General features: G+C 42.7%; 1 protein-coding gene across 2 annotated transcripts; it reads right to left on the bottom strand.

The window, feature by feature from the left end:
* Positions 1 to 3,683: 3,683 nt before the first annotated feature.
* On the bottom strand, positions 3,684 to 18,683 carry LOC310999361 (myocardin). Of its 2 annotated transcripts, none has more exons than XM_083989745.1 (16): positions 18,354 to 18,683; positions 17,223 to 17,389; positions 13,206 to 13,259; positions 12,197 to 12,252; positions 11,769 to 11,835; positions 10,810 to 10,935; positions 10,486 to 10,682; positions 10,013 to 10,156; positions 8,878 to 9,055; positions 8,588 to 8,753; positions 8,326 to 8,470; positions 7,621 to 8,208; positions 7,431 to 7,529; positions 7,147 to 7,284; positions 6,999 to 7,053; positions 3,684 to 6,908 (listed from the first exon to the last, which is right to left on the bottom strand). In XM_083989745.1, the coding sequence occupies exons 2-16, from the start codon at positions 17,275 to 17,277 to the stop codon at positions 6,466 to 6,468; spliced, it is 2,511 nt and encodes an 836-aa protein (XP_083845871.1). In that variant the 5' UTR covers positions 17,278 to 17,389; positions 18,354 to 18,683; the 3' UTR covers positions 3,684 to 6,465. The 2 variants fall into 2 exon arrangements, with proteins under 2 accessions (XP_083845871.1, XP_083845872.1); XM_083989746.1 differs by having other exon boundaries at positions 7,147 to 7,248.
* Between the last annotated feature and the right edge of the window lie 812 nt (positions 18,684 to 19,495).

The raw sequence follows: 19,495 nt of genomic DNA, 5'->3' as shown, positions 1-19,495 counted from the left end.
TGCACAGTTTTGAATACTTTGAATGCTGTAGCAAGATAGTGTTCGTATTCAGGTTGTCTGGTTTGGGCATGTAAAAAAAAAAAAAGACATCAGAACAATATGCTGCCATAATGTACAGTGGTCTGCAAAGTTGTTTTTTTTCTACCAATAAAACATGAATATCATTAGCCTACCACTTTGACCTCTGTGTTACCCATCTGTGTTGATTAATGATACACAATGCAGTTCAGTTCAGCTGCTCTGTACAGCAATAAAAAAGCAATGGTACTAAGCCCCATCGTTAAGATTAATATTAGTTATTAGATATTTAAAGCATTTTAGGGGGTCCTCTTTTTAAAATTAGTCAACTTGGCATGCGATTTCAAACAACTAATGAAATGCTGTAAAATATCTTCATGATAGTCATTTCCACCAGCTAGAGATGAGAAGCTGCATTCGTCTCTTTGTGAAATCAAGGACTCATTGCTTCCAAAATTACTATATATTTCAATGGAAAATCTGTCACCATTGTAAATGTAAATTGCATATTTCCATCTTGAGAATAAAAACAGCAAATAGACTGCTCGCTGCTGTCAGGCAAGAGAAAGTAGGTTTTGATTAAATGCAATAAAAATGTGTAAAATCTTCAAACATTTGCTGAAAATGATTTTGCTGACAAAATGTACTCAGTAGACCACTCCATTTAAAATTGCTGTAATTCATCACTTTATTCAAACGATTTATCACATGACTGTGTGTAAGGTGGAAAGGATCACACTTAATGACAAGCCCACAAATAATAGCTGTCCAACTCTGCAGTTCCCCTCCGCTCTACAAAGCTTTATCACATCTTTCAGCTCATTGCTTTTTCTCATGCAACTTCACTGTTTCGGCTTACTCTCACCACTCATCAGCATCAGTTCCAGCTACTGGACAGCTGCTTTCAGTTAATACGATATAACAACTGACTGTACACTACAGTGTGCATTGTGCAAAATTTAGCAATGCCTGCATTAATTGGGTGACACAGACCAAATACATATCTGCTACATGCATAAATAGTGAACTGTTAAGGTGGCTATGAATTCAGTCATTGCAGGTTCATGTGAGTTTACAGTGTGTGGATAGGAGCCGGAAGTTAAGTTCAGGGACTCATGCGCTTGCTGTCCTTTATTGAGTCGATTATAACCACACAGCTTAAATAGTAAAGGGATTATTTGATGGATTTTACATCCCATGTATTGGTTGATGTGGTACCAAATGCCTATTTTCCTGCCTGGTACTGTAAACATGATTACTGCTCGCTGCTGGCCAACTGACACATGGGCTACATTAGCTGTGAGAAATTAACATCCCTCTGCCTTCTCTCACATGGTTTATAATTGCAAAGCAAACCTCTCAGAGGAGCGCCACAGAAATCGAACCATAGCGACCTTCTGCTAGTGATCAAAGCCTACCTCAACCCCCAGCCCCCACCCCCCCCAACCCAACCCACGGCCCAGGAGACGAAACGGGAGAGCAAGGAGGGGGAGAGAGGGAGAGGTGGAAGGAGGCAGGGTATATCCACACAAACCAGCTCACGTCTCACCAAGAGCTACCTGCTTTACATATGAAACACACCTTTCTCCCTTTAATTCCCATGAAATCGTGCAGGAAGCGGTTATTGCAAAGGGGGGGCCGAGGAGGAAGTCATGTGGAACGGCTAGAAGGGCCATTACAGAGAATCCCTCATTACACCATGGTCGCAGCTTTGGAGTATTACCCCTGTGAAAACCCACTCTCACCTCTGGGTGGATAAGTCAAAGAGACTAGATTGTCTCATCTTATTTCCTCCCTTTGTGCCTGGTCTCTAGACAGGTATGGTAGAGTTAAACTTATCAACACATGAAGCTGTAGCTCGCTGTACAACCAACACACTGGTTTAGATCTCTCTGATTACTGAATTGTCTGCTGTATCTTTGTATTCCCGTCTTTGATTGGAATGGAGATTGATCCTCACACCACGTCTCGGCCTGTGATCGCTCAATCAATTAATCAAGGCACATGCTTTTTATAGAGGTACCTCATTTGCAGTAAGAGTGTCTTATCTGCTGAAGATAACTATAAAGTCATCAAGTCTAAAGTGGAAAAAAGCAAATACTCTCCAAAGGCATCTTTCTTGCATTGCAGAGCAATATGAGTTGTTTGGCACGACATCAGAGAGCAAAAACATCCTGACTCATCCATCAGATTCATGTGGATCCATTAAGCCAAGCTTCTCCGTTCATTAGGAGATGCAGTTTACAGTAGAAACAGTTTGCAGGAATACTGGCAATTGAAAAAAAAATAAAAAATCACGGCCTGTCAAATATAGAGTACATCAGCAGTGCAGCAAGTAAGAGAAACAGCTACCACATTCATTAATAACCTATTAGCTCATTTTTAGCTGTGCTAGCAGTGTGGCACTGACAGTTGGTCCACTCTACTTTGGATCAGACTGAAATACTGCAAACAACTGTCAGATGGATTGCCTGGACATTTTGTAGTGACACAATGGACTTGAATGATCCTCTGACTTTTCCAAGATCATCACCGCCAAGTAGACATTTTTGGTTTTTAGTGAAATGTCTTAACATTGGATGAATTATTTGACAGTAAATTTGTGCAGAAATTCCCCGTAGGATGAATCCTGCTGACCCCGATCCTCTTACTTATCCCCAAGCATCAACCCGAGGTTCACGTTTGTGGTTCAAATATTTTACAATGTTGAATTTAGTAAGCTCACACTGATATAACACTTAAAGCCATTATCCTCTTCACCCTTCATTAATTACAGAATGATAACAGGGTTGACTCCATATTTCCGAGACTACACTCTTGTCACTCAATACTTTACCCTACACAGATCGTGAGCGTGTAAACTTGTGCCTTACATGTAAAAAAAAAAATAAAAAAATTTAGCCCTGCTCATTATGACATGAAACATTTACATTGGAGACCCCTATGATATTAAATAGGCAGATATTTCCTGCTGGCTGGCAGGGGACACAGCTGTTGCACTGTGTGGATTTCCTTTCACAGTCAAAAGTCATGCAGGTTGGAGTAATTGGTGACTCTAAGTTGCCTGTAGATGTGAATGTTCGTATAAATGGATGTCTGTCTCTATGTGTCAGCCATGTGATTGACTGACAACCTGTCCAGGGTGCACCCTGCCTTTGCCTAATGTCAGCTGAGATGGGCTCCAACCCCCCTGCTACCCTCGAGGATAAATGGGTAGAGCTAATGGATGGATGATTGAATGATTTTAAATAGTATTGATGTTTTTGTTCCTTTGGGTGGTCCTCTTCCTTATGATGATCACTAACTGGAGGTCACAGTTTACCCAGCATTTTATTTATAGTTACATCTTTGTTCCTGCACATTACAGTACTGTGTCATTATGAAGATTAACCATCAAGCTGTGTAGATGTTCATGCTGTTTCATGGACATTTAAGCCGCATATTGGTACAAATGAATATTTAATTTACTTTCTGATCATCAATATTTGATAAGACATAATAATGATATGACATAATTTGGGACAGTTTCTTGTGAGATATATATGCAATCAGTAGTTATTCCCCTTTAAAGCAATCTACTTGTTAATCCCCTCAGTGTGCCATTTTACAGCAATGAGCTGTTTGCTCAATTAACATGGATAAAAGAAACAACGTGGAACCACATAGAAAATCTATTAAGACTTTAATTTTCTTAATGTTTTTACATACACTTTGGACAGAGGTTGGTATCATTTTCATGAATAAGTTACATAATAAATAAAAGCAAACAATTTTTATTTTGTCTCACATTTCACAATAAGGCATCAATAGCAGCAGAATTGGGCAACAGAGTCTCACTTACCCAAAACAACCCTGTGTTTCCTGTTGACGTCTGTCCTTACCAGCTTCCAATCTAGATCAAGTCAATTTCAGAGCCAGTTTAGAGCAGAAATATCAAACCTAGGTTTAATCAAACACGTCCAACAGTCTCAGGGGTTTTCCAGGAGACTCTGCACCAGTGTTCGGAAATTAAATGAGAAACAAGGAAAACACTGGTGTAAGCCCTAAAGCACTGGAAGTCACAGGAGGTAGCATCTTACTCTCCTGCCAATCAATTTTCTTTTTTCTTTTTTTTTGATGCAGTAGGCAATGTTTATTGATCACTATGATTATCATAGTCGTTCATTCACATCTAACTGCATTTTACATAAAGCTGAAGATTTGCAAATGCACAGTTATCTTCTAATAACTCACCATGGCTGTCTTGCTTAGTAAGACACTGGTTTATCATCAGAACAAGTAACAGGCTGACAGCGAACATGACATGAACATACTGTATTGTGACCTCAGATCTGCCTGTTTCTGTGGTCTTTACACAAATCATATAGCAGTGAGCACTTTACTTCTATTTAACACAATGTTTTGGAGACACAGCAGGGGGACAAAACACATTTTTTCCCCAATAAAAAGTGGTCATACTGAAGGAGCCCTGGTTAGTTATCAAATATTCCAGAAACAAATGAGCCAATCAGAGCTCTCTAAAATGACTGATGGGACATGCAGCCAATTTAGGGCAGAAAAAAAATAATGTAAATGGGATCTTGTTTCTAAATTCTACTTATCTGGTACAGCAGAGGTTAATGGCAGCTAACCTCTGTCAGATTTTTTTTCATTAATGTCATTATGTTAAGTGGGGCTGAGAATGGACATAACTCACTGAATGTGTATTATGCAAACAAATAATGTACCCATTTCTGCATGACCAGTAAATCATGTAGAATATAAAAGCAAGATCACTGTCACCATTAAGAAAATGTGCAGCATTTATGGTTATCAGCTTCACCTCTGGTCATGTGACATGTTACATATTCTCCAAACATATTACTTTGTGCTATTTCTACAGTGCATTTTCTCTTCATAGAAATGGTCATTTTGTATATTGAAATGTACAGCAAAGATTTAACAATGTCAAATAATACATGTGTGGAATTAATTTACACTAAGTGAACAGGTGTGGCTTTGGCGTTGGGTTATAAATTGCGCTAAATCTGGCTTTGCAAGTGGCAGGGTAGGCACTGAGCAGCAGGCCAGACGCTGTTGGGGGTTAATCAGGGAACAAAATGGCCACCTGTTTTTACAAAGTGATGAGGAAACTTTCACTTGTCTGAGTGGTGCATTTGGATGGGGACTATTTGTGGGCTGGTTGCCTGATTGCTCTCCTGGAGAACAGTGACTTGAACAAGGTAATGCGGTTGTTCTGATGATTACTCTGGATAACTACAATGGAGTCACTGCCCGCTGGCAATCAAACTACAGTGAAATGCCTGGTCTGAAATGTGTACACAGAAATCCTCCGCCTCATCTCTGCGTCTCTCACGCGTCGTATATTCTCCCACAGATCAATCACACCGCACGTAGACAGGCACACTTAACTGTGAGCAAACAAATAGCTACAAGTGTGTTTGGCATGAATTCTGATAAATATACATGGAAGCATTTGTGCATTGACACAATGACACAAACAAAAGCGGTCTTGTGTGCACAGTCACACATAGATGTATTGAACACACATCCTTAACAAACACACACACACAAAAGCTTGCACATTTACACGTACACGCGCACACCCACTGCCTGTTTGTAGCTTCTGCCAGCTTTCTCTCTCTGCATGCCGACTGTGTGTCTGGCACCGGGGTTAAGGTTTGGAGCCACACACAAGCTGTGTGCTCTGTCTGGCTTTTACACACTCTAAATGGGCTTTATGAATGGCTAGGACTCAATGACACCAGGGGCCACACTCAACCCAAGCCGACAACGGGTTTTGGAGATAAGTCAGAAACAACATTCTCCTGGAGCAGCCAGGAAGCATGTTTAAATTAATACGCCACCAGGTTTTCTTTTGTTTTGAACTGCAAATATTGTGCTGTGGAGTGTGTCAATCCACAGATGTGTTGCTTGTTTGCCATTTCTGGCAGAGCCCAAGTGCTTTTAAACAGTGTTCTGTACTGTTTACGTGTGTGTACGGTGTATGTGTGTGTGTGCACGTGTTTAAGCTCTCGTTGCCCCATCAAAGCTCTATGTTTGATCTGATCGCTGCAATGAATCCAGCTCTCGACATTGCGTGGAGCCAGTGACTCGAACAGCCTATCAGGCATGGATGGATGGATGGATGGATGGATGGATGGATGGATGGATGGATGGATGGATGGATGGATGGATGGATGGATGGATGGATGGATGGATGGATGGATGGATGGATGGATGGATGGATGGATGGATGGATGGATGGATGGATGGATGGATGGATGGATGGATGGATGGATGGATGGATGGATGGAGGCCTCTATTCACAATCTTGTGCCCTCAGTGGGATTCAAACAGTTTGCCGCATTCATAACCATTGAAAAATACAACACTCACCAACTGTACATACAAAGGAGTTGCAAACAGATATGTGCACACAAGTTCTCACCACTGCTCTATCATCAGATCCAACACTCGATTGACATTCAGATCTGAATCCAGACTGAAGTCTGACTCAACAAAGGGAGCTGTCGGTGGGGTAAGGGGGCGGAGGCCGGATGTCAACGTTTCAAGCCAGTCAGCAGCGTCAAAGGATGTTGGGGCCCGTCGTTTCCGTGACTTCCCGGTGGACGGCAGAGGAGAGGTACAAATGGGAGGTGGGAGAGGAGCTGGGACAACCTGGTTGGGGTTTATCACAGCAGGAGATGGGGGAAGCTCCAGCAAGAGAGAGGAGCAAAGCGGTGAAGGCAAGAAATGGTCGTCCCTGTTTTGCTGCTGTGGGGCCTGGGACTGATCGGCTTGAGGAGGAGGAGGAGGAGGAGGAGGGGGAGGGGGAGGGCCGGGGGCAGACTGGGCAGGAGATTTATGATCAGAGACATTGACAGAGCCTAGAAAAGAGGAAGTGAAAGGATTAGATGATAAAAGATATACCGTTTTAGATGTGATGTAAATCTCTTAATTAATTGTGGGATACTCACCAACGCATGCAAGAGGCTCATCCAGAATGTCATCTATGGACTGCCGAGGGTCCATCTGTGGTCAAACGGAAGAAGAAAAAAAAGCTCAGTTTCCACTGTGCAACAGAAACTCCTGATGATCTCTTTTTGTGTAACTGCTAATGCTGACCTGTGCTTTCTGGATGGCCTCCTGCAGTTCCTCTTCTAAACTTCGAACACCATGCATGGTCTGCACAGGACTTGCAGTAATCTGCACTGGCAGCTCAAAGTCCTGGCCAATCACATCACATGGTTGGAAGCAAAACACCTGATTAGAAAGCAGCTATGGATTAGTTGACAGGTGGTGATGAGTTTGCGCATGCTGTGTTTTAGCAGCTTTCTGTTTTATTCTTGAGTAGAGTCATCTACATTTGCGATTATCCAAGATATGTGTGAATTGATTTGTGCGTTTACCTGTGTAAACAACACCTCAGTCTGTGCATCTGTTTCTGGCTTCCCCCTGGAGCATCCTGGATCCTGTTGCAGGAAAGGATGAAGGGATCCTTCACAAGACTAGAGGAACCATAAAATTGTTTTAATGAGTCTGATTCACATCCCACTAAATGAACAGTTCTTCCACACAGTCGAGCCTGTCTGTGCTCACCTCATTGCCTGCGTTTGTGGAGCGCTCCCTGGGTCTGCTCCTTATCCTCTCCCTCATCTCCAGCTCCACGCTCAGCTCCTGCTGCTGTTGCTGCTGTTGCTCATTTTCAGTTCTCCAGGGAGTCCCACACTGCAGGGGTGACGAGGACGACATGGGTAGACTGGGACTGGGTGTTCCTGAGGCGGTGTTGGCGGGAGCCAGGAAGACAGCGCTGGTGAGACCACACTGTTCACCTGGCAAGCTGACTGGCGCAGCGTTTATGAATCTGTTTGGGACGCCGTTCAGAACTCCATTTGGACAATCACCGAGAATCCCATTAGGAATTCCCCTGTCCTGGATGTAGAGCTGTTGGTTTGGGCTGCTACTTGGCGAGTCCGATCCAGAGCTGGAGCTCGAGCCAGGGCTCTGGGTGGGTGGAAGTGGGGGGCAGGGGGTAAGGGGCTCTATACTGGCACCCAGTTGGCACAGGGGAGCAGGGGTGAGGCAAGCATGGGGAAGCTGGAAGGGACGAAGACGCTGCAACAGGGCAGGTTTTGTACCGGAGACAGGAAGGCCGCGCTTACGCAGCTGCTGCCGCAATTCGGACACCTGAGGAATGGGAGAGGGTGAGGGTCGAAGGTCAAGGAACAGTCTTTATCGTAATGCATCAACTTTCATACATTTTTAAGCTTTTCAGAGCCACTCCCAAGTGATAGATATGCTCACCGTTAGATCGACGAGATTTGCAGGGAGAAGCTCAGGTTTGGACGTGGGGTTTGTTTCCATAGGTGTGTGGTTTGTCGTAGCAGGGACAGGTTGGGGGTTCAGGGGCATCGCTCCAGAGGACTTCACAAGATCGCTGTGATCGCCACTGAACAAATGACAGAAGCATTGACTTATCCAAGGCATATATGAGTACTTACGTCTGTTTGTATAGTTGCCTCAATTTGATTTGTCCAGCTCTATTAACAGCAAACCGTAAGCATACCTGGGTACGACAGTCAGCTGTTGTGGTTGAAGCTGTTGCTGTTGTTGCTGCTGCTGGTTCTGGAGGATTTGAAGCTGGAGGAAAACCTGCTGTTGCTGCAGGAGCTGGGAACAGGCTGGGTCTGAAGACTGGGTAGAGGGAGGGTTCTTCTGTTTGGCTCCTCCACCTGGAAATATGATTTTTATTTATTTTTTAGACTTGATCTGAAAAGATCACAGTAAGATCAAGCCTTAAATAAACACATGAGATTCATTTTTAGAATAACTGTAGAAGAATAAAGCTATTGGTACCTCCAGTCCCTGACCCTCCTCTCTGGTCAGGAGGAATGTACTGGTGATACTTGAGTTTCCTCATCTTAGGTTTGGTGTCCCTTGGTTTCCGTGAGCGGGGTAGGTGGTTGAAGTTTAGGGAGGAGGGCAAGGAGGAGGGCAGGGAGGAGGAGCAGGCGGGACTGGGAGGGCGAGCTGTCTGTAAAAACACACATATTGCCCATGTTTCCTAACCATACTGTGAGAAATTTCCAAATAGCTTATCAAATATCCCAGAGAAAATGTCAAGTCATTTCACGTTTGACAGTATTTGCCCCGTGTCAAGGTTAAACTCTTACATGAAATGTATAAACGCCTCACAAAACGCCAAATGACAGCATGTGCTGGTTCTGACATACAGCAACGCTGCTTGTGTGTGAATGCGTTAACCTACGGGGCAAATACTGAGCTACCCCAGAAGTGCAAAGTGACAGTAATGAATGCAGAGCAGCTTAGAGCAGAGCATTGTGTTTGACAAAACAGAGGAGTGACTGTCCTGTTAGGTTAAAGACCTCCACTGTGCTCTTTTATCTTTTGTTGTATACCTGCTGTGAATATCTGTCACCATAGCAAGCACACACACAATCTAAATGTTGATTACCAGCTGCGCCAGTGGGGCTAGTATCGTTTCCACCCTGTGTGTTTGTGTGTGTGCGAGGTGTGATTTTGAGTACAGTGGCTGGTCTTTGTGTGCCTGTCTGTCAGTCTTTCTGTGGACATATTTTGTCGCTAAAATTTTGTCATCACAACCAAGATGCCGTCACAAAACCTTACAGGTAGTTGAGATCAAAATCAATTCCAAAGACAGGTGTGGGCTGACCCATGATTACTGAGTATTCAAGTCATAGCCTAATGTGGTAATAAATGCCAAGTTCTCATTCAACATGGTGACAGGCTGGAGCGGTGGTCTATAGCTTTCTGGATGAAAATATTATATATTTTATATTACTGCGTGCATTTCACTGCAGTCTTGGCATTGCAACTTCATCTTGAAAATACCCAATATGAAAAAAGTCCTTATATAACTTAAATAAGCCAAAATATGAAAGCTAACAGAAAGAAATGGGGTTTCTTCTTTTGTGTGTGATTGTATTAGCATGCACTACCCCCACATTACCTTTGGCAGCAGGGGTGTAGTCTGAGAGGAGGTTAGATACATCCCATTTGGTCTCCCAGTGGTTACCATGGAGTTGGATTCACCCAGTGTTACACTTATAGGTTGTCTGATGCCCTCGGTTGCCGGGAGCAACGCCAAACTAGACTAAAGGCAGAATAGTGGATTATCAGAATTGACATACATGGACATTTAATAACTCATCAGTCAATAAATCTTTAGTTTAATATGCTAATCAGACTTTATTGATAAGGAGTCTGAATTCATCAGACTTTCTCTTTGCAACCAACACAGTGTTTTGCGTCATGAGTTGTATCAATCTATCTATCTATCTATCTATCTATCTATCTATCTATCTATCTATCTATCTATCTATCTATCTATCTATCTATCTATCTATCTATCTATCTATCTATCTATCTATCTATCTATCTATCTATCTATCTAATTTATCAATCTCCACATAGTTTCCTCACCTGAGCATGACTGGGGCTGTGGTTTAGGGACGGGCCCACAGCTGAGAAGTCACTGAGTAACTGGTCACCTGAGAGCCCTGGCAAAGAGGAAAAGGCCGGTGATTGGTGAACACCATTTTGCTCATTGGGCGAGGAAGAGGAGCAGGAGGAGATGTCATCTTCGAAGACATCAGTGGGCAAAGGGAAAGAGGCATGACCTGAGGATATGAGAAATGAAAGGAGGTAAGGTCAAAAGGGCAGCAAAGGAGATTGGGTGGGAAATAAAAAAAATTGTGTGTAACAGTGTCTGTGTGTGCTGGTGCATGCGAATGCGTGTTGACTCACGGTTCTCCAGGGGCCGTCTGTGTTCGTGCTGTTGCTCCACAAGTCCTGGCGGATGTTGGATCCTCTCAGCAAGGTCCTGCGCCTGGCGAGCCTTCTTCTGCCTCTGGGCACCAGACACAGTCTTCTCTACAGGTGGGAGACAGAGGGAGGAATGGTGCAGATAAGTGGAAAGAAGGGGGACAGATGGGAGATCAGCAGAGAAGAGAGAGAGAGAGAGAGAGAGAGAGAGAGAAGAGGTTGGAGAGAGAGGGAAGCAACAGGATTTCAGAACATATGTGATGTGAGCATGCACAACAGTGTTGCCACAGGCAATCAGGCCTAAATCAAACCAGCAGAGGCATCAAAAAATAGTAAACACTCCTGCCCATAGGGAGATGTATTCCCCTGGATATGAGCACACAGTCACTCACACACACACACACACACAAATGTTTAAAGGGCAAACAGGGACTGTTTAGGAAACCAGACCGTTTGAAAAGCCAGATATTAAAATAACAGTTTTTTCAAATGGTAAGGTTAAGGTTGGAGGGTGTAGAGAGTAGGAGAGAAGATAAGGAGAGAACGAGAGATGAGAGCGAGAGATGTCAGTACTGGCAGAAAAGATGACTCTGATGCCTGGATGGGTGGGTTTATCATGGGCTGTCAATCACTGATATGTTTGCGGGCTGCTTAAAATGCAGCGATACAGTGTGCAACAAGGTCACATTTCTATTTAACTGACAGCTGATGAAACACAGAGGCCGTTGCCAGATTTACACACTTCATTTACTCACACAACTACTGTACAACAGAGAATGCAAGTCAGCACAGCACAGACACGATAAAATACACACAGGAGGAAGAGAGAGAGAGAAAGAGAGAGAGAGACAGATAGGGAAATGTGTTACTATGCAGTTGTTAGGGAGCAAACAGGGTAGAGCAGGGAGGAGATGGTAACATTACTGAAGACAGGCCATCACCTTGTGCAGTTTCAGTGTTCAGACCACTAGAGGGCAACTTTTGAGTGGCACCATCGTCAGTTAGACGCTGCATCAGGAAACAGCAGATCAAACCAACAGCCCATAGATCACAAAGCAGTTCATTCAGGGGAAAGTTAAATACGAATTCATTTAATACCACTCAACCCATTCAATTGTGGAAGTAACAATGTATAGTAACAACTTCTCACAACTCTTTTCCTATAAACTTGATGCAACAATGAAATGTTACAGGTAAACAAAAATCTGGTCTCATTCTGTTCCATAGATATGATCATCAGTGCAAATGAATATAAATAACAAAATATAATATATATATGGGGGAGAAAATGGCTTTACACAACATCTTGACACTTCCTGCATCACATTCAGAATCTGAACAATGGTATAAAAAATTAAATGCTACTCACCAGAGCTTCACTCTGGTCTTTCTCTGCTTTTTGAGGGGGACTGGTGGATTTCAAACCTATAGAAATAGACACGATATGGTTATAATGATGAAATGACAATAGTGCACACCAGTTTCTTTTTTTCTAAATCCAAACTCTCATTTTGGTATATATCCAAGTTACAGCATGGAACATCTCAGACTCTCCTTTGTGTTGGCAGGTATCAGCATGTGCAGCTAGGAGGAAACCGAAGCAAGGTGCTCTGCCTCACAACAAAATACCTGGGATGGGTTGTCATATTTCTGCACCCTGTAATACAGTATTGTATAACAATTTGCTGCACAGATGTAGAGACATTTATGGTAATTATGTGTTTATGGCTTAATTCATCTACACACATGTCTTCAGATAATGACTTTTAATTACTATTAAGTACATAATGTTATTCCTGAACATATGTTACCTCGGCATATTTAGGCTTGCATCCAAACTGGCACAACCCCTGCATATTAACTTCCTACTTCATTACAATTAAAAGATGCAAGGTTTTTATAGTGCATCTCTACTATCCTGATTGCTGCCGTATGTGTGGCTCTGTGCAGACTGATTAATGTGACACAATATGCAGTTTGCGTATTGTGTATATGAGAGGTTATTGTTTCCACTGATTCATAGTGAATGCATCACGTTTTGAAAGTTGTTCTAAATCTCTCCCTATTCTTAACATTGCTTGGTTAATGCTGGAATAATTGTTCAACTAGTTATACAGTTTTATATGACAACATTAATTTTCATTTAAAGTAGATTTCTGCATATTCGGAGGTTTTAAAGCTCATACCCAAAAACAATTATGCTTCAAAAGTGAAATCAAAGGAAATAAAGCTGGCTGATATGGTTAAACCTACATAGACATTGAGTGATCAATAGGCAATCATCTTTCTGTGGAAGAGGTGACTTGAAGATCATTAATATGAAATCCAACTTGCGGTGTAGATGGATCAATCACTGTTAATGATACACATAGACTAACCGGGGTCTGCATTGATTTCACTCTGCCTTCGGTTCTGAATCCTCAACTGCAGGACTGAAAGAGAAGAACAGAGGTTCAGCAGGCTGTGTGGAAAAGATGATGAAATATTATGAGTCACACTGATGGAACAGTAAGTTAGCATGACTTCTGTTTAAAGGACAAATAATTGGGGAAGAGAATTCATGCTGACGCGGAAAGGTAAGAGTTAAGCAATGCAAGACAGCACGGTCAATGTTAAATGATACCGGCTTGGAACTTATATTATCTCATGACTTTGCAGTGCTTGTAGATTATGTATCTCCTTGCATGCCTGGGCACACAGTACACACACAAACAGGTGAAGCAAGGTGGGGCTGGACTCATTACACCATGTGGATCTCCCCCCATGATACATTTCGGTCAGTTTTGAGACCTGAGAGGCCTGACGTGGGGAGGGGGAGGACTGCGCGGGGGGTTGAGGGCAGTAACTATTTATCTCTCAGTATGTCTATTTCTGTTGGTCCCATCCCCCCGTCAGCTGTCCCACTCTCTCCAGAAGCCTCTACATCCCCTACTCCTCACGTCATTCTCATTTGTGCTGCTAACCATACTCTTCCTGCTTTTCCTGCCTCTCTGTCAACTCAAAACAAAAGTTTAACAAAGTAGAAATCTAGATTTAGATCAGATTTACACACTGTGCTCTGTCCTCATTACAAACTAGAGAAGCAGTGGTTGCCAGGGTTGAGTGTCAGTTTGATATTAGTTTTTGCACATCTACTACTGTTTTTGTATTTGTACAGGGGTCTCACTAACAGTCTTGAACTTCATTCTTAATTACATAACATACAGTGCACAGCATAATAGTTACCGGTTTAGGATCAGTCACAAGATAAATCTAAGTGGCACTGTTAAAGGACTAACTAGAAAAAACATCAACAAAACAAAACAAAAAAAGTTATTTGACTCAGATTTGGTAAAATAATGACTACTCTCTTCTTAAAATAATTCAAATTAAACAAACAAAAAAAAATATCATAAGTATTCTTTGGCTTGCCACTCACTGACACATAAAAACTGTGGCAAGAGGTCACAGGAAGACATTTTGTTTTAAGGGGTACAAGGCTTTAAGGGATTTAACAGAAGGATTGGCAGGTTTTCTTAAAATGTATTTACAATTAACATTTAATTTATATTAACCATGCAACAATATGTGTGATATTGGAAACAATTTATGTCAAAGGTCAACAAAAACAGATTGTTCTTGACTAAACAACAATATCAGAGCTCAGACAAATTAAACATTATCACACAATCACAGATTGCCTGATAATACATCCCAACATCAGTTTGATGGACTGGTAAACTGATAAATGGATATTCCTCATGCTCAGCTATGTACATACGTGATTTCAAACAGAGCAGCTGCCATAAAGAATCACGTTTTCCAGCAGGTGTTTGTACACCTAGGGGACTGTCTCTATGTCATTGCCTCGCCTCTCTATTTTACCAGCCGTTTGCGACAGCTGCCTGGGAACACAACAGTGGCTGCTGCAACTTGTTGGGAAACTCTTATTATGCAGATAGCACGTGAAGGGTTGTTCAGAGCGATTTGTCACAGAGTAGTGGCTGTATCCTAAAGTTGTATTCAGTACAGTCATATTCTTGAATTAGTACACCATTTTATGCACTTTTTTTTTTTTATCAGTTTCCTCCAAATGACCATCTTACTGCTTTTCACCAACTTTCAAACTCATCACCTACAATCATATTTTGCACTTTGCTGTGGGTAATTTTGAATGTTTAAGATACTTCAAGAACACATTTACAAATATTTTTCACTTCTGTATTGCCAGTGTGAGAACATTGTCATGGACCTTTCCCCGACTGTAGACTGTTTTTTAATGAAAAGGGTTTCTTTTCTTGAACTTTTATGCTTGTTTCTGCCTCTGTTGCGCTCCCCTACAGCACCAACAGTGTGGTAGTGTGTAACACTAGCTAACGTCAATAAACGACCGGTTCCCAGCATGACAGACAACACAAACACCTATGGGCAATTAAACAGCTTTATCTGGTGAAGCCCGACAAGGAGCGTCATCAGAGTGCTCATGAAGAGACCCATTCTTTCTGGTTAACAGTGACTGTTTTTGCTAGATAAATAACTTTAACTTAATAGCAATTTAACTTAATATGCGTCTAACATGTTGATTAATCACGTTCAGTCTCGTGGGCAACTCGCAAGCACTCCAGGAACAAGATGCTGCAGTTCACTCAAGGGCCACTGGTGTCACTAATTTAAAAAAAAGTTTTATGGGTGTTATCTGGGATATACTTTTAAAATTCAATTTAAATCAAATGTTAACCACAAAACCATGCTACTCTTCTACAGAAAGAAAAACACCAATAAACATATACTATTTGATAACAAAGCTTTGGTGTCAAAGTCTTACAAATATTTCTCTAAATTGTTAAAGGCCCTGAATGTATATTTCCTCTATTATCTTCTTTCTTTGACTGATGGGGGTCCTTCATGAACACAATGTTATGTTCTGACAAAGTCTGAACACACTGGTGGCTGGTTGATGGTTTACATAAGAGTTTTCAAATGTTAATGTTTTTCACTTTAATTTGTTTTAATGCTTTAGTGACAGGACACAGTTAGAAAAAGGCTAACATCATGTTCTGCTGTGCACTAATAGGGATTTAGCAGCATTTTAATCTAAATCTGATGACCGGAGTGGGATTTTGCTTATGTTGCCAGACCATTGTCTTTCAAATCTGATGAAACCACACAATGCAGCAGATTAGCTGAGTTTGTCCCTGTTAAATTCTTAATTAAAAAAAAAATAATCCAAACTTTTTCTTAGAGTCTTGTTTACGTCAACATGAATATTTTGTATCATTGGAGGCTTTAAAGTAAAATAACTTTCCAGATAGAAGCCCACTCTGTTTTACCATGTGAGTCAACAAACCAGCTGTGTCTTGTTCAAAGTGTCACCCAGCAAAAAAGAGAGATCTCAGCTGTCTCCACGTCTACTCAAGACGTCTCTGTCTGTGGGTGCACGAGTCACTAAATCCATTGACCGTGATCAATCTTCACATCCATTTGATCACATGATACCTAATAGCCTTCATAAACTCTTCACCTCTACTGATGCTAATAGGTGTGTGTATGTATGTCTGCCTGTCTACTGCTTAACTGTTTGTTGTGTCAATGGGAGTCCCACTACAAGTCTTGAACTTAACTTCCAATATCATAACTTAACATACAGCACATTGCCTGGTAGTTTCCAACATGGTGTACTGTCCCAATGTTAATCAGACACATAATCAAGGATGTTTTTCAACTTTTCTCTTGTAAAGCTATTCTCACTTCCTCAGGCCTCTGACAGTATCCAACGGTTCAACACCAATAAACTGATATTCCTCATGCTCAGCTATGTACATACGTGATTTCAAACAGAGCAGCTGCCATAAAGAATCACGTTTTCCAGCAGGTGCTTGTACACCTAGGGGACTGTCTCTATGTCATTTCCTCACCTCTCTATTTTACCAGCCATTTGTGACAGCTGCTGGGGAACACAACAGTGACTGCTACAACTTGTTGGGAAACTTGCATTACGAAGTTATGGGAAGGGTTGTTCAGTGACTGTATCTTTACTTCAATGGGAATATTTATAGAGGCTCTGAATTAAAAAAGACCTTCCTGGTAAAGGCTCACTGTCTGTTTTACAATGCAAACCAGCCTATGTCTAGTTTAGTGTCACACAGCAGCAGCAAAGAGAGATCCCAGCTGTCTCAGCCAAGACACCTCTGTCTGTGGGTAGCAATCACTAAATCCATTCACCGTGATCAATACCTACACTCTATTGATCACATGATAGACAACATGACTGACTAGCCAATAACCCTCACAAACTCTTCGCCTCTTTATATTGATGCTAATATTGCCAATTATGCCACAGATGTAAAGCCACTGCTGTTGGACAGTAAATCCTGCTCTCCTTTAATTGCCAGGAGCTGAGTCCCCGGGATCCTCACCTGAGCGGAACTTGTTCCGAATGAGGAGCGACCTCTCAGAGGCCAGCAGTGTCATGGTGGAGGGAGGAAGGAAGATGCAGGGGAGTGAGGGAGCGAAGCAGAGAGAAAGAGGAAATTCCTGGTGTCACGATACCAGGAGGAATGGACCCCTCTCCTTCTGTCTCTGGCTGTTGGAAATGTAAGGGAGCAGAGGAAGCAGGAGAGTGAGAGAGACAGATGCTTGTTAATCCACTGATAGACACAAACCGATATTGATAGAGGCACACAAAGCACAGCGGAGATAGATTGAGGGGGAAATACAGACGCAAAGCCTCTCAGACCCACAGGCAGACTGAACACTGTGGTGAGCTGCTCTGGCAACAGCAGGCCTCCCTATAGACAGCCTGTCATAATCACACAGAGAGTCACAGAGGCCCACCCACAGAGACAGAGCTAACGACACAGAGAATTAAACAGACAAGGAGGGTTTTAGAGAGACCGAGCGAGGAGCCAGAGGAGGAAGAGGAAGACGAGAGACGAGCTCGCATGACTGACGGAGACAGAAGCCCCAGCCGATACTCCAGACGTCAGAGCTGGAGGACACTGATTGTGACGGACAAACATGAACTGGCAACACCTACAGCATCGCACCACACACATTTGCAGTGTTGACAGCAGGACCGTGAATGTGTCGCGCACTGAAAAGAAGAGGAGCTGACTCTCAAATAGAGAGAGCTCGGAAATCTACATAAGCTGCATTAGTGCACACACACACACAACCTGTTAACAATATTGATTTGAAGCAGCCAGCCACAGAGCACCCAGAGGAAGCCTGTTTGAAGGAGTGGACAAACACACACATACACACACACATTCAAAACCACACATGTTCTTTGGAATAGCTGAGGTGATGCATATTAAATCACCCAAATGCTTTTCTATTCCCAATCCCATAAATGCACACATCTGATTTATTTACAATATGAAGAGGCTGGAAGGAGGCCGCTCACTCATTAATGCAATCAAATAACAAGCCATTGATTGAGATTTCCCGTCTGGCACAGGCATAATTTCTTAGTAGGGCACTGAGGCACAAGAAGTCACTGAAAACACTGAGAGAATAAAAGCAAGAGAATGAAAGAGAATACTTACAGGAAAAGAGAGAATTGAGTCCCTCGGGGGAAATTGGAGTGGATTTAAGATTAAATTGAGAGAGGTACGAGATTGGAGGAAGAGAGGAAAAGAGAGAACTTCGTAGTGCGTTTAATGACGATTTCTTTCTTTCATGTTCTTTTCATATCCTTTTTTTTTTCATTCGCCCCGTTTCCACACTTCTCAGTTTTCTCTGTTCCCAAAGGTGAGCTGCAAGGAGAGAAAGGATCTGTGGTTCCTCCGTCCCCTCACGATAGAAACTCACCCTCTCTACCTCTGCCTCTCACTCTCTTCCCCTCTCCCTCCCCAACTGCCCCAAAGCATCCTGGATCCTTGGTGCCAACTGTGTGCGACTGTCAAACTTCAACCCCCACCACCCCTCTGTGGCCTCAACCCCCCCCCCTCACCTCCTTCTCCCTTACAGCAGCCATTCACCCTCTCCACCTCTCCTGACTTCTCTGAGGGGGCACATTCAAACAATAAACACTTTTGTTTGGGTTTGTTTGTTTTGTTTTTTTGCATGACTTTGTCAATAGTAGACGCACTGATGAAGCCAGTACAGTCATTTAGCGTTAGCAGCTGAGGTGCCACATAATGTGATGGATAGAAAAGTGAAGGCAGGATAAAGAGATGGTTTATTACGTGGCGGCGAGAAAAACCCGGGAGTGTTTTGGACTCACATCAAATCATGTACTGCAGAAGGACTGCAAGGCTCATATGCTCCTGTCAAGATACCTTTGGGTCACCCTCTTAAAGTGATTTACTAGCTGGTGTTTGCGTGCACATATGCGTGTGTGTATATGTGCGTGTGTGTGTGTGTGACACCTCAGAGAGTCACAGGTCAGTAAGTCTGTGTCGGTCAGCATAAAGTTTACAGTACGTATCAGCACTGGTGCAAAATCAGCCAGGTTTCACCGCGCTGTTCGATCCTCCAAAACAACTTGAGTGAACATGAAGGAGAGTGTTTGGCGTATGTGTGCATGCTCTCTTACATGTGCCAGAGTCCTATGTGTGTGTGTGTGTGTGTGTGAGAGAGAGAGAGAGAGAGAGAGAGAGAGAGAGAGAGAGAGAGAGAGAGAGAGAGAGAGAGAGAGAGAGAGAGAGAGAGAGAGAGTGTGCCTTTGGGCAGCAGAGGAGGGAGG

This window comes from Trachurus trachurus, assembly GCF_905171665.1.
Source record: "Trachurus trachurus genome assembly, chromosome: 16".
In the NCBI taxonomy this organism is placed as follows: domain Eukaryota; kingdom Metazoa; phylum Chordata; class Actinopteri; order Carangiformes; family Carangidae; genus Trachurus; species Trachurus trachurus.
This window is presented reverse-complemented; position numbering and strand designations above follow the sequence as displayed.